Genomic DNA, 12,827 nt, shown 5'->3' on the forward strand with positions numbered 1-12,827 from the left:
ATTTTTTATCTCTCTTCATCAGAAAACTTCACGAGAGCATCTCATCATCAAAGCGTTCCAAATTCTACCAAAGATTGCTACTTATAAAAATTAAACCATGCTTTATTCCCTCACTTAGGCACCTCAGGCACACCAGGTAGATATGTCCCCAGAAGTGAAACAAATAAGGGTGATTTTAAGACCTGCTTTTTTTTATTACATAGTAAAGGGAACCCCAGGAGCAACACATCCATTCAAGGCTGACCTGATAAGTGAAATGCTGTAAAATTGTTTATTTTCCATTTTCTTTGTAGACAGCTTTCAGAAAGGGATATCTGTGCCTTGAGGCCACATCAATGATTCCAAGATGAACTGAAGAGGAAATGATGTATTGCTGTATTTACTTTTTGCATTTTAGGTACCACTGGAGAATTGTCTGGAACCACTATTGCATCTGGAAATGCTACCACAGGTAGGTTATCAAGAAGGAAATTCTCAGAGTTCCTGTAGTGGCTCAGCGGAAATGAATCTGACTAGCATCCATGAGCACATAGGTTCTATTCCTGGCCTCACTCTGTGGGTTAAGGATCTGGCATTGCTCTGAGCTGTGGTGTAGGTCACAGATGTGACTTGGATCTGGTGTTGCTGTGTCTGTGGCATAAGCCAGTGGCTATAGCTCCTATTCAACTCCTAGCCTGGGACTTTCCATATGCTGCAAGTGCAGCCCTAAAATGGAAAAAAAAAAAAAAAAGTAAATTCCCTGTATTTAATCTCATTTGTCATGATCTCTCTTTTAGAGCTTCCATAATAACATGATATCCCAACATCTATTCCAGTATTCTAAATCACCAGATTTCATCATCCTTCTATTTCTTCCCTCAGAGGCCACAACTTCCACAGAGACTAGAATTGGACCTCAAACAGGTGAGAACATAGAGCCTGTGATTTGGGGTATTCAGGTTTAGAACTCTCTAGACTTTCCCTGAGAAAGTGTATAGTTTTGGAATGTGCAAATGAGTCAAAATAGGTTTGCTATTAGAGATATAATCTTTTTGAAAATCTATGAAATCTAGACTTGAGCTTCACTGCTTCAAGTCTAAAGACCAGATGGGATTTCTCCACTGGAATTACAAATATCACCAGCGTATTATCTGGAATTTAGAAAATTTTCCTTTTTTGTGAATTCCTTCTGGCTGCAATACAGAGAGCAGAGTGATTTCTGCCCTATGGAAATTTTTGTCTGAGCCTCCAAATTCCAAAGTGCTAATATTCACTCAAATTCTTGAGTTCATATGCAGCGGAATATTCTCTCTCTCTCTTTCAATCTCTCTTTCTCTCTGTCTCTTATCTTCTCTTCAGGAGCCCAGACCACTGTACCAGGGAGCCAGGTCTCTGGCAGTGAAACAGGTAAACGTGAGAAAATATAAATATCTCCTTGATATGTACCAACATTCAGAAAAAGGAGACTTCTAATGTGAAAATATAATTTTACCTGTTTTTTGGAAAAAAAAAATACTTATGGAAACATATGTAAGGAAGTCTAGAATAGGCCTTCCGTGACTTTAAAGAAACGTAATGATTCTCTTCTCAGCCCTTCTTGAATATAATGGGAGGAACATACAAGCTCGTCTCCTTTGTGATTTCAGGTACCAGTGAAGCAGTTTCCAACCCAGCTATTGCATCTGGGAGTTCCAGCACTGGTAATGGAATATATTACAAGGACAGTCATCCTTTGTCTAACCTCAAGGAGAAACATGAATCCCAGTCAGACTTTCTCCTTTCCTCATTTCCTTTTTCCGGAGGTTTAAAATTCCTTAGAAAGCCTCGGAATCACTGTGATGAAATCAGTGAGAACTGGGATTCCCAGATGTTAACATTGCTATTGAGAATCACCATGAGTTTGACTCTGGATGAGAGAGATTATACAGGAAGGGGAGGCCCTCCAGCCTGCATGCGAAGCCAAACATACTGTGGATTCACACCCCTTAGCTTGTTTCTGGACCAGCCTTTCTCCATGTCTGGCCTTGTGGTATGGATTTCTGAAGAGGGTGGTAGGAACATTAATTCCCTGGAAAATTAATCCACTGAACGTTATAGGTGCTCCTGCAGAATCAGCAGGAGTCAACACTGTCCCAGAAGACTCTCTTAAGTAAGAAGATGACGAACGTGAACATAGAAAATTTCGCCTCCCATTGACCTTTTTATCTTGAGCTTTAACTCTAAATTGCTTAATGGTTAGTTGCCTTCATGTATGATTAAATATAATATACATAGAATCTTCTTCCTACTCCCAACTATTAGGAACGACCTCTGGAGCATCAGACAGTCAAGTCACTGGAAGTAGAACAGGTAAATGTGGAAAAATTCCTCTGTTCTCAGTTGAAGATTTTGTGTTATACTTGCGAAGCAGCCTTTTTCCTTAAAGTTTTATTGAATCATAGTTTATTTACACTGTTGTGATAATTTCTGCTGTACAACAAAGTGATTCAGTTATACATATACATATATCCTTTTTTTTCCAATTCTTTCCCCACAGAGGTTATCACAGACTATCTCTGTGCTATTCAGCAGGTCCCCATAAACCATCCATTCTATACAGTAGTGTGTATATGGAAGATAGGCTTCTTGAGTAAAAATAAAATCTTCATTTATTTTATTCACTGATAAATCTCTAGTACTAGACAGGGCTCAATAACTATATGTCAAATGAGTGAAATAAGACCAATGAAAGGGCATACTCACAGGGCTGCCACCTGGACAAAATATTTTCTATGAATGTTGCCTCCGGGAGCTGTCCATGTACAATATAACACTGAATGATAAGGCCCTAGAAATATACATTTATTGTTATACATTGATTTTATACTTAGATTGCCTTGATATGGAAGATATTTCATGATAATCCCATGTCCTTCTCATTTCAGGTACCACAGGTGTGGTCTTAGGTACCACAGTTGCACCTGGAAGTTCTAGTACAGGTAGGTTCTCAAACTGGAAAGAAATCACCCTTTCTGGAAATAAGATGACAGAATTGTCTTTTGCATTGATCTTCTCATATAGGAGCATCCCAGTCTAATTTCCCTTCTTCCTAAGTCCCCATCTTTACCTGTTTCTTCTTCTTTTTTTTTATTTCCAGAAGCCACCACACTTCCCCTGGAGTCATTAGAACTACTGCAATGGGATTGAAAATAGATGAGAATTATTGTGTGTGTGTGTGTGTGTGTGAGAGAGAGAGAGAGAGAGATAGAGAGAGAGAGAGAGAGAGAGAGAGAGAAAGAGAGAATTTGATTGATAAATCAAAGTTGGCCCTTGAACAACATGGGATTGAACCTCACAGGTCCACTTACATGGGGATTTTTTCTGACAATAAATATTACTCTTACCACACAATCTGTGGTTGCTTGAAACCATGGATGTGGAACAATGGATAGGGAGGAGCTGTGGATACAGAGGGCCCACTGTAAATTATGCATGGATTTTTGACTACGAAGAGAGTTGGCACCCCCAACCCCTGTATTGTTCAAGGGTCGACTGTGGTTTTTTGTTTCTTAGAAAGGAATTTTTTAGAAACTCTCATCTCAGATCAATGTTTTTTTTGTTACTTGACTTTGAATTAAATGGGGCATATTTTTGAAGTCCCTCTGTTTCCACGGTCTAGTGTCATATGTGTAGATCAAAATGTCTAGAAAGTTTTCTTTTTCCTCACCACAAAATTAAATGATGGAAAGACAGTCCCAGAGGGTGCTACTTCAGGTAAGCAGAAGGCTACAATGAGAACACACAAAAAAATCAATCTCTATTCATTGGATCCCTAAGTACAAAAGTGACTGAAAATGTGCAGTCGTTATCCCAATGTGTGTATCTTTACACTCAGAAGTTTTCCTGTTTTCATCCTCTTAGGAGCTACCACTGGAGTACTGATAAATGAAGGAACTAGAAGCACATCATTAGGTGACTATGGCAGGATGGGGGCCAGAAGAATAAAGGGCAGAGCATGAATAATCCTTAAATTCCAGAAAAGAAGGCTCCTATGCTGAGGAATTTGCATTGTTGTTCGATTTGGGGATAAAACTGTGTATAAGAGAACACGAACAATTCACAAGCAATTGAAAAAGCCCCAAAGATGATCAGATTCCTCCCATGAGAGGAAGAGTTACCATCTCTTTCCTCCTTGCAGGTACCACGAGGGTAGCTTCTGGCACTACATATGAATCTGGGACTTCTAACTCAGGTGAGCCAACCAACCAAGAGAATCCTCCACAGGAAAACCTCTGGTAGTGAAGTTTCTTTCATGGTACTGTTTTCAGGAAAATTGTCCTCAACTCTCCTGAGAATGCTAAATCCTCTTCCTTACATTTTGTTTTTTAAAACCTTTCTTCTCTCTTAGAAAGTATAGTGCCCTCTGGAGGCAGTGGGACACCAGGAAGTGGAATAAATACAGGTGAGCACTCAAGCTTCATAACCTCTCCATTTTTCACTTACAGTAGCAATACTAGCTAAATCTTTTGAACGCTAACTATGTGCGAGGCACCATTCTGAACCTTACACATTATTATTTCTTTTCTCTCACCCCAAACTGAGGTGAGTACTATTGTTTTCAAAGATAAGAAAACCTGTGGCTCAGAGATATTAACTAACTTGCGCAAGGTCACACAGCAAAGAAGCAGCAGATTTCAACTTGGGCCGTCTGGATTCAGAGTCCACCCACTTAGCCATGATGCTCTACTACTGCCGTGCTATAGCACTAGATTTCTTCTCCACATGTCTAAACTTTACTTGAACATTAAGATTTCATTAACATCAATACTTTAACCAAATGAAAATTCAGTGGACCGTAAACCCTTCATTGTTTATTCTTCTAGGGGGATCTAGTACCCAAGTCACTGGCATTCAAACAGGTTAGTAGAGGAAAATACCTTTGTATCCTGACACTGATCCCAGAGAAAGGAATATTATCACTGAAATGCTCCCCTCCCCCATTGCACCCTCTCCTCACCAAGTTTTATTGGGAATGAAACATTACATTAGAAAGAAACATGGAGTTCCCATCATGGTACAGCAGAAATGAATCCGACTAGGAACCATGATTCCTGGCCTTGCTCGGTGGGTTGAGGCTCCGGCATTGCTGTGAGCTATGGTGTAGATCACAGACACTGCTTGGATCTGGCGTTGCTGTGGCTGTGAGGTAGGCCTGCAGCTACAGCTCCAATTGGACCCATAGCCTGGGAACCTCCATATGCAGGTGGTATGGCCCTAAAAGGACAAAAGACAAAAATATTAACAACAAAAATAGAAAGAAACATAAAAAACTCAAAAAAACTATCCCTGAAAAGAGTCTTTTCACAAAATAAAGAATTCTGTAGTTTATCCATCTTATCTTATAATATGCTCTTCTTATTATAGGAATAAAATTGACACAAAGATACCATTCAATTTTGCTTTTAGGTACTACTGCAGTGGGTTTTGGCAGCACCCTCTTACCTGGAAGTTCCAACACAGGTAATTCAATGAGGAAAAGGGTGCTATCGTTTCTTTCTTGGGGCAATTTCTGGAGCAATAGCGCGTGATAACATTTTTATGACTTTCTATTAGCCCTCACTAATTTCCACCCTTTCATTCTCAGAAGGTACAACTTTCACAGAAGGAAGCATAAGCAAAGAAACTATTGGGTTCCTGATAATTTATATTCTGCCTTTGCCTTTTCTTGGGGGCATTTATTAGAGGAAACTTAACAAATTTATTAAAATTGTATCATTTCTTCTAGAGCAAACCTTATACTGTCATTCCTAAGAGGCGAGTCCAGAAAAGTTTCTCCTTTGACATTCAGGCTATTACTCTGGTGCAAGATGAAGGCAATATATGTCCACGTAGTTCTGATTAGGGAAGCAGAGATGATGAAATAACTCTGGATGCTCAAGTCCATCTAATTTTGGATTTCAGATGTGATGAATTTATTCATTGAATACAATTAAATGCATTCACGCAAATATTGTTTCTATTTCTTGTTATTAGGAGCTACCACCAGCCCATCTGAGAGGACAAGCCCTGGAAGTAAAACAGGTAAATATGGGAGAGACCCAGAGATCTCTGATAATTTAATCATAAGCAGCAAATCCTCAAGATTGGGACACGAGTCAGTGTGTTTATTGTGGCCCTGAATTTAAATATGAAGAATGCATCTCATTTTGACAAGAGAGCCCCAAGAAGGGTCTTCCACGTTCAAGTCCCAGACAGTCTTGTTGGTCATGGTCTTCTTGGGACAGTGAATGCATCACAATTGGAGTCTCTGTTTCTCTCTTCAGGTATCACTCGTGTAGTCTCTGGTACAACAGTAGCATCTGGAAGCTCTAACACAGGTAGAACAATAACCTAACAGTCCCTAATAAGTAACTTCAGTAATGGGATTGCCTCTAACCTTCAACTCCTCTGCCCAAACACACACATTCCCTACCATACCCAGTGAATACCACTCAACTTTTCTGAATTACATGACTTTTCTGAATTTACTTTTCTTCTCCTCTCTTCCTTTCACTTAGGGGCCACTACGTCTTTAGGAAGAGGTGAAACCACCCAGGGTGGAATTAAAATAGGTGAGCACTAGCCATCGAATAATTATTTTTCTCTCCATCTTAAAGTAAATCACATTGGCTATGACAAACTTAGGGGGATTCTATTCTACCTAAATCTCTCTTTGGGTACAAATCTGTCAGGATGTTCATCATCCTTTATTTGACCAATGTCAATTAACCTTTATTTTGTGTATTTGTAATAAAATAATAATAGAAACCACACATGATGTATATTACTTAAGGCAAGAAAGTTCCTGATATAATTTGTTTTAAACCAAATCCTAGTTTGAATCCCTAGTGAAACGGGATTCATAACTTGATTCTCTCCTCTTGTGATTTTAGTTATCACCGGGGTGACTGTTGGCACAACTGTCGCACCTGGGAGTTTCAACACAAGTGAGTCATGGAAAAGCCGAAGAATCTTGCCTATGTGAACTTTTGAGACCTAATCCCATAAAATACTGTTACACATTTTCCCACACGTTTGCATCCTGTACCACTCTTCTTTTATTTCTTTTCAGAGGCTACAACTCCTACAGAAGTCAGAGCTGCCACTGGAGCTGGAACGGCAGTTGGTGAGTGGTTGGCTCTTTCAGCCTCTGGGTTTTCAACTGCTTTCTGTTTAAGTTTGTGTTAGATGAGGAATGGATGAGAAAACCAGCTGAGAGAGACTTCGTATTCCATTTGAAGAGACAGTGTGTAAAATCCATCAGTCTTGGCCTTTCAGACTGAATTTCTCCATATGCCAGTTTTTCGGATGTGATTCTCTGAAGCTAAGAATGATGAGTTGTTTTCAGTCCTTTATCCATCTTGGACTTGGTCTTGCAGGGGCTACTTCAAGATCCACTGGAATTTCCACGGGCCCAGAAAATTCCACTCCTGGTTAGTAGATATATATAAATCATTCTTCTTGAAGTTCTCCTGCATACACAATCCATTCTTGTGGGTTTACCCTCATGACTAAAGTCCCAACAAATTAAATTAATAAAATTTACACCCCCTGAACACACACACACCCAAGGAGAAAGCTAAGTCACAGGAAATAAAACAAATGATCAGACAAAAATCACTTTTATCCAAAGCATTAGACCATAAAGAAAAGGCTCTTTTCTGAGACTTTTACCATTTATTGGCTTGGGGAAATGAAAGAGTTACTGGGAAAACATGGTGTTTGCTTCTGTTTGTATAAATAAGCCCCTTTGCTGCTTATAAAAAAATATGAATGTATCCAAGTCTATGCTATTCTAAGGGCAAAAAAAAAAAAAATCATTGCTACTATCTCTCTCTGAGTTTCACAATTTCTCTATCATTCTCTCTTGCTCTCATTTTCATTTCCAATTAAAATTCCACTGGTATAGCTTTTTTTTTTTCTTTTTCTTAAAACCATACTTGTTTCTGGAGCTTCCAACATGAGTTAGTCAAAGTTACCAAAGAAAGCTCTCTCTGTGAGATTCTCAGGCAAAAAGCCATCTTCTTTGGGACTATTTCTTCTACTACTGACAAAAGGTGATAAAACTTTGCATTCAAAAACTCTTTGGAGTCAACTGGAACTAGTTATCTTAATGCATCAGAATTCCCTGGGTTACAGATATCATCAGATGCATACTTATTAGAACATAGCTTCCTAGCAGTAAATACCTTAATGAGCGCAGGAGTCTTTTGGGTAGATGCCTCCCTACTTGTCTCCATCAGTGTTACTGTCTTATCAGGTGAAGTCACTGTTACCATAAGTTTTCCAACCCAGGTAAATGAAGATAACCGAAATAAACTCAGGGCATTTTTGGAGTCACATTAAAATTTTATGTTTTCTTGGTGAAAGGGATCAAGGGAAGACATATTATTCTATTAAAAAGGATAGGGGTTTAAAATAGTTCAAGAAATTATAATAGTCCAGGAGTTCCCGTCGTGGCGCAGTGGTTAACGAATCCGACTAGGAACCATGAGGTTGCGGGTTTGGTCCCTGCCCTTGCTCAGTGGGTTAACGATCCGGCATTGCCATGAGCTGTGGTGTAGGTTGCAGACGCGGCTCGGATCCCACGTTGCTGTGGCTCTGGCGTAGGCCGGTGGCTACAGCTCCGATTGGACCCCTAGCCTGGGAACCTCCATATGCCGCGGGAGCGGCCCAAGAAATAGCAAAAAGACAAAAAAAAAAAAAAAAAATTATAATAGTCCAGTATACTTGTGGACTATAATCCAGACATTGAAAGAAAACTGCAAGAGCAGATGCTGGGAGATTTTTGAAACTTCTAGGTGAAATTTCCTGAAATAAGGTGAAAAAAAAAAAAGAGATCATGCATCAATTTTATATTTCACCATAATAATATTATAATAGAGTGTTCGATTATTATCGAACCAAAAATGTAAAACATGATCCCTTGGCAATAAGGTGCAATTGAAAATTTATTTGGTATGCTGATTACCATGCACAGATTTGCTTTTTTGGAAGATTAGCTAGACATAATTTTGAAAATTGATGTGAAGTGGCATAAGAGAGTAAAGGTGCAGACCTGTTTTCCAGCTTGAGACTGTTAGAAGATAGGCATAATTAGGAGACTGAAATAAGGCAGTAATGAGGAAATAGGAGGCAGAAGGATGATCAGAGGGAATGAGCAATGTATTGACAAGTTATAATCAGTTTTAGTGTAGTAGTGGTTAGGGGGCAGATGAAGGATAGGAAGAAGTTTGGATGAGTTCTGCTTCATGGTTTGAGTGCCTGGATAGATGGATGGTCGTGCCACCCACTAAATTTGGGAGTATACTAGAGGAAGGAAAAAATGATAACTGGTAGAAAATATAGTGAGGTCAAATTCTGACAGTTCAAGATGCTCTGAGGTTTCCAGCTAATATGCTCAGCAGGAGTGTTAAATACAACTAGAACACGGAAGAGAGGCTTGTACTGGGAGATAGAGACTTGTCAGTCTATCACTTAGAAGTAATACTTGAAACTGTGGATGCTGTATAGCATTTCCTTATGGTGAACAGATAGAGTGAGAAGAGAAGACAAATACATTGAAACGTGATTGCTGGGGCTATACAGGGTGGGCAAAGAAAAAGGAGCCTGAAAAGGGGAAGAGCTGGGGTTTAGCAATTGCCTTATGGATTAAGTCAAATCCATAAGACAAAGGTTTTTAGTATTGTGATGTGACCCAAGAGCACTATATTGCTTCTAATTTGGGGATTCAGAATTTCAGATCAAATAAGATCAAGCAGAATCTTCATGTTTTTTTTTTTTCATTATTACATTGAAGAGTGCCCAGCTTTATAATTATAAAACTTTGGGTGTTTCCGCTGTGGCTAAGTGGTTAACGAATCTGACTAGGAGCCATGAGGTTGCAGGTTCAATCCTTGGCCTTGCTCAGCAGGATAAGGATCTGGCATTGCTGTGAGCTGTGGTGTAGGTGGCAGACTCGGCTTGGATCCCGTGTTGCTGTGGCTCTGGCGTAGGCGGTGGGCTGCAGCTCTGATTAGACCCCTAGCCCAGGAACCTCCATATGCCACAGGTGCAGCCCTAGAAAAGACAAATATATATATAAAACTTTGAATTTAGAAGGGAGAACAATCTTGAAATACTTGATTAATTTCAATTAAGGATGCCAAGATTCTTAATCATTTCCATTTTTAACCTTCATGAGTCATCAAAATAACTTCAGGGAGCCGGTCTTTAGAAGTAAAACAGATGAGAGGAGGTTAAAAAGTTGAAGATGGGGGAGTTGCCAATCTCCACGATACTAATTCCAGAAAAGAAGGATCCTAGAAGACTGGACTTTACCAGAGGAAATAAATAGATCAATAAAAAATACTTATTTCACCTTTGGAGCAAAAAGTCCTAGAAAAGCAATGCATTCTTTCACGGAAATACAGGATTTGTCTTAAACCATGATCTCCATGCAGTAAGAAAGACATCATTGCACATTTCCCTCTCTTTTATCTTCCGTCTCAGGTACCACTGAGACAGGCTCTGGTACTACATCCTCACCTGGAGGTGTCAAAACAGGTAAGTCAAATAGTAAATGGAATTTTCCTTTAAGTGGCTCTAGGGACAAGATTGTGTACTGCTGCATCATTTTCATATTTACCAACTCTCAATCTTCTCAATTTTTCTTCCTTTACCCTTACAGAAGCCACAACTTTTAAAGGTGTTGGAACCACTGAAGCAGGGATTTCATCAGGTGGGTTTCACTAGATTTTGGATTCTCCATGGTTTTTTTCACTCGGGTTTACTACATACAGGCTGTGAATGAAAATTAACCTTCTTAAATCTGGCTTCTTTGAATTTAATAACAGATCATAAGACCCACCTTGGTTTTTCCTTGAGGACATACTATAGATGTGATTCTCTAGTCACATCCTTTTATTTCTTTTGGAGTTCCCATGGTGGCTCAGCTGCTTAAGAACCCAACATAGTGTCCATGAGGATGCGTGTTCAATCCCTGGCCTCAGTGAGTTAAGGATCAGGCATTGCTACAAGTTGCCATGTAGTCACAGATGCAGCTCAGATCTGGTGTTGTTGTAGCTGTGGTGTAGGCTGGCAGCTGCAGCTCCTATTAGACACCTAGAATTTCCATATGCCACAGGTGGGGATGTAAAAAGAAGAAAACAAAGAAAGAAAGGAATTTTTCTCCTTTTGTTTTGTCAGGCAATAGCCCAGGATCAGGAGGAGTCACCAGTAGCCAAGAAGGTGAGTGAAGGTCACTGCAATTGATGCAAGTAAATTTGTTAATTAAGGCTTTGATGGAGATGCCTAATCCTTGATCACAAGTTCAGACAATTTTTTTCTATTGCTGTTTTTTTTCTGGAAAACCAAGGAGTTAAGTCACTGGAAGTAAATCATGTAAATATAGGACAGACATTTCTCATGTAATTTCAAGTTCTAGAGAATTCAAGATCTAGAGAAATAAGATCTATGAAGCAAGTACAACTTTTTCCTCCTATATATTTGAACACGCAATCACGAGGAAGTACTTTGGAAAACATGCCAGGTTAACCTTTTGAGCAAGAAAAATTATTAAACTGTTTTCTACTGACTCAGAGAAACAGAAATATTTGTTAATACCACCCTCTTCTTAGGGTGAGAAAGGCTTTATGAGGCTCATCCTTCTCTCTTATTATAGGTACCACTGAGGTAGCCTCTAGCACAACAGTTATTCCTGGAAGTTCAAATACAGGCAAGTAGATTTTAAGCAAATGGCTCTAAGTAGCTAGGCCTAGACAAATAAGAGCCCTTCTCTGGAACTGTTGTAGTAGTGCACAAAATGACTTCATTCTTATTTGCCTTTCTTAGGGACTACCACCAGAGCTGGGGTGCAAACAAATAAGAGTCAGTTGTTCAAGTCTGTTGTGTTTTCAATTAATGACTCCTATGCCTTTGCTTCAACATAGGGGAATGTTGAAGGTAAAGATAAAGGGCCAGGAAATAGGGTAGAATCTCCTTAGGGAAAGTCCTCTTCTGGACATCTAAGCTTGACTTCCTCTTCTGAGTTTCTGGGCTCCAACCAGAACTTCCAAGTAAGTTTGGAGAGGTACACAAGCACATGCTACCAAAGGGAGGTAGAGTATAGTGTATCTTTGCTGCTTACCTATTTTATACACAGTAGTTTGTATTGCTTAACCTCATACCTCTATCTTGCCTTTTCCCTATTCCCTCTCCCCTCTCCCCACTGTATCTACTAGTTTGTTTCCTATACCTCTATTTTGCTGTATACATTTATTTGGTTTTTATTTTATAGATTCAACGTATAAGTATTTGTCTTTCTCTGACTTATTTCACTAAGCATAATACTCTCTAGGTCCATCCGTGTTGGCAGAAGTTCATTCTTTTTTATGGCAGAGTAATAGTCCATTGCTTGTGTTATATATATATATACACATATATATATATCATATATATGATATATATATCTTCTTTATCCATTTATCTGTTGATGGACACTTGGTTGCTTCTATATCTTGGTCAAAGAGTGCTGCAATGTATATTGGGGTGCATGTTTTGTTTTTGCCTGAATATATAACCAGGAGTGGAATTGTTGGATCATATGATGGTTCTAAAGGATTAAAGACCTAAATGTAAGACTTGAAACCATAAAATTCCTAGAAGCGAACAGAGGCAGAATACTCTGAAATAAATTGTACCAATATTTTTTTTTGGATCTGTCTCCTAAAGCAAAAGAAATAAAAACAAAAATAAGCAAATGGAACCTAATAAAATTTGAAAGCTTTTTCACACAAAGGAAACCACCAACAAAATGAAAACACAACCTACTAAATAGGAGACAACATTTG

At 39.1% G+C, this 12,827-nt stretch overlaps 1 protein-coding gene across 2 annotated transcripts in view; it reads left to right on the forward strand.

Annotated features, from left to right (window-relative positions):
- The window catches only part of MUC19 (mucin 19, oligomeric), a 166,716-nt gene that overhangs the window by 130,084 nt on the left and 23,805 nt on the right, over positions 1-12,827 (forward strand). The window contains exons 54-74 of one of the 2 annotated variants that reach the window (XM_085024733.1): positions 398-451; positions 862-903; positions 1,339-1,386; positions 1,626-1,679; positions 2,281-2,328; positions 2,904-2,957; positions 3,880-3,930; positions 4,157-4,210; positions 4,367-4,420; positions 4,842-4,877; positions 5,425-5,478; positions 5,992-6,039; positions 6,282-6,335; positions 6,516-6,569; positions 6,891-6,944; positions 7,070-7,123; positions 7,377-7,430; positions 10,489-10,542; positions 10,667-10,717; positions 11,185-11,226; positions 11,660-11,713. In XM_085024733.1, coding sequence (XP_084880859.1) covers positions 398-451; positions 862-903; positions 1,339-1,386; positions 1,626-1,679; positions 2,281-2,328; positions 2,904-2,957; positions 3,880-3,930; positions 4,157-4,210; positions 4,367-4,420; positions 4,842-4,877; positions 5,425-5,478; positions 5,992-6,039; positions 6,282-6,335; positions 6,516-6,569; positions 6,891-6,944; positions 7,070-7,123; positions 7,377-7,430; positions 10,489-10,542; positions 10,667-10,717; positions 11,185-11,226; positions 11,660-11,713 — 1,068 coding nt within the window. 2 annotated transcript variants of the gene reach the window in all.

This window comes from Sus scrofa, chromosome 5 (assembly GCF_054392235.1).
Source record: "Sus scrofa isolate SSC_HxYL_T2T_F1_AM1 chromosome 5, Sscrofa_HxYL_maternal_Yorkshire_Landrace_v2.0, whole genome shotgun sequence".
Taxonomy (NCBI): Eukaryota; Metazoa; Chordata; class Mammalia; order Artiodactyla; family Suidae; genus Sus; species Sus scrofa.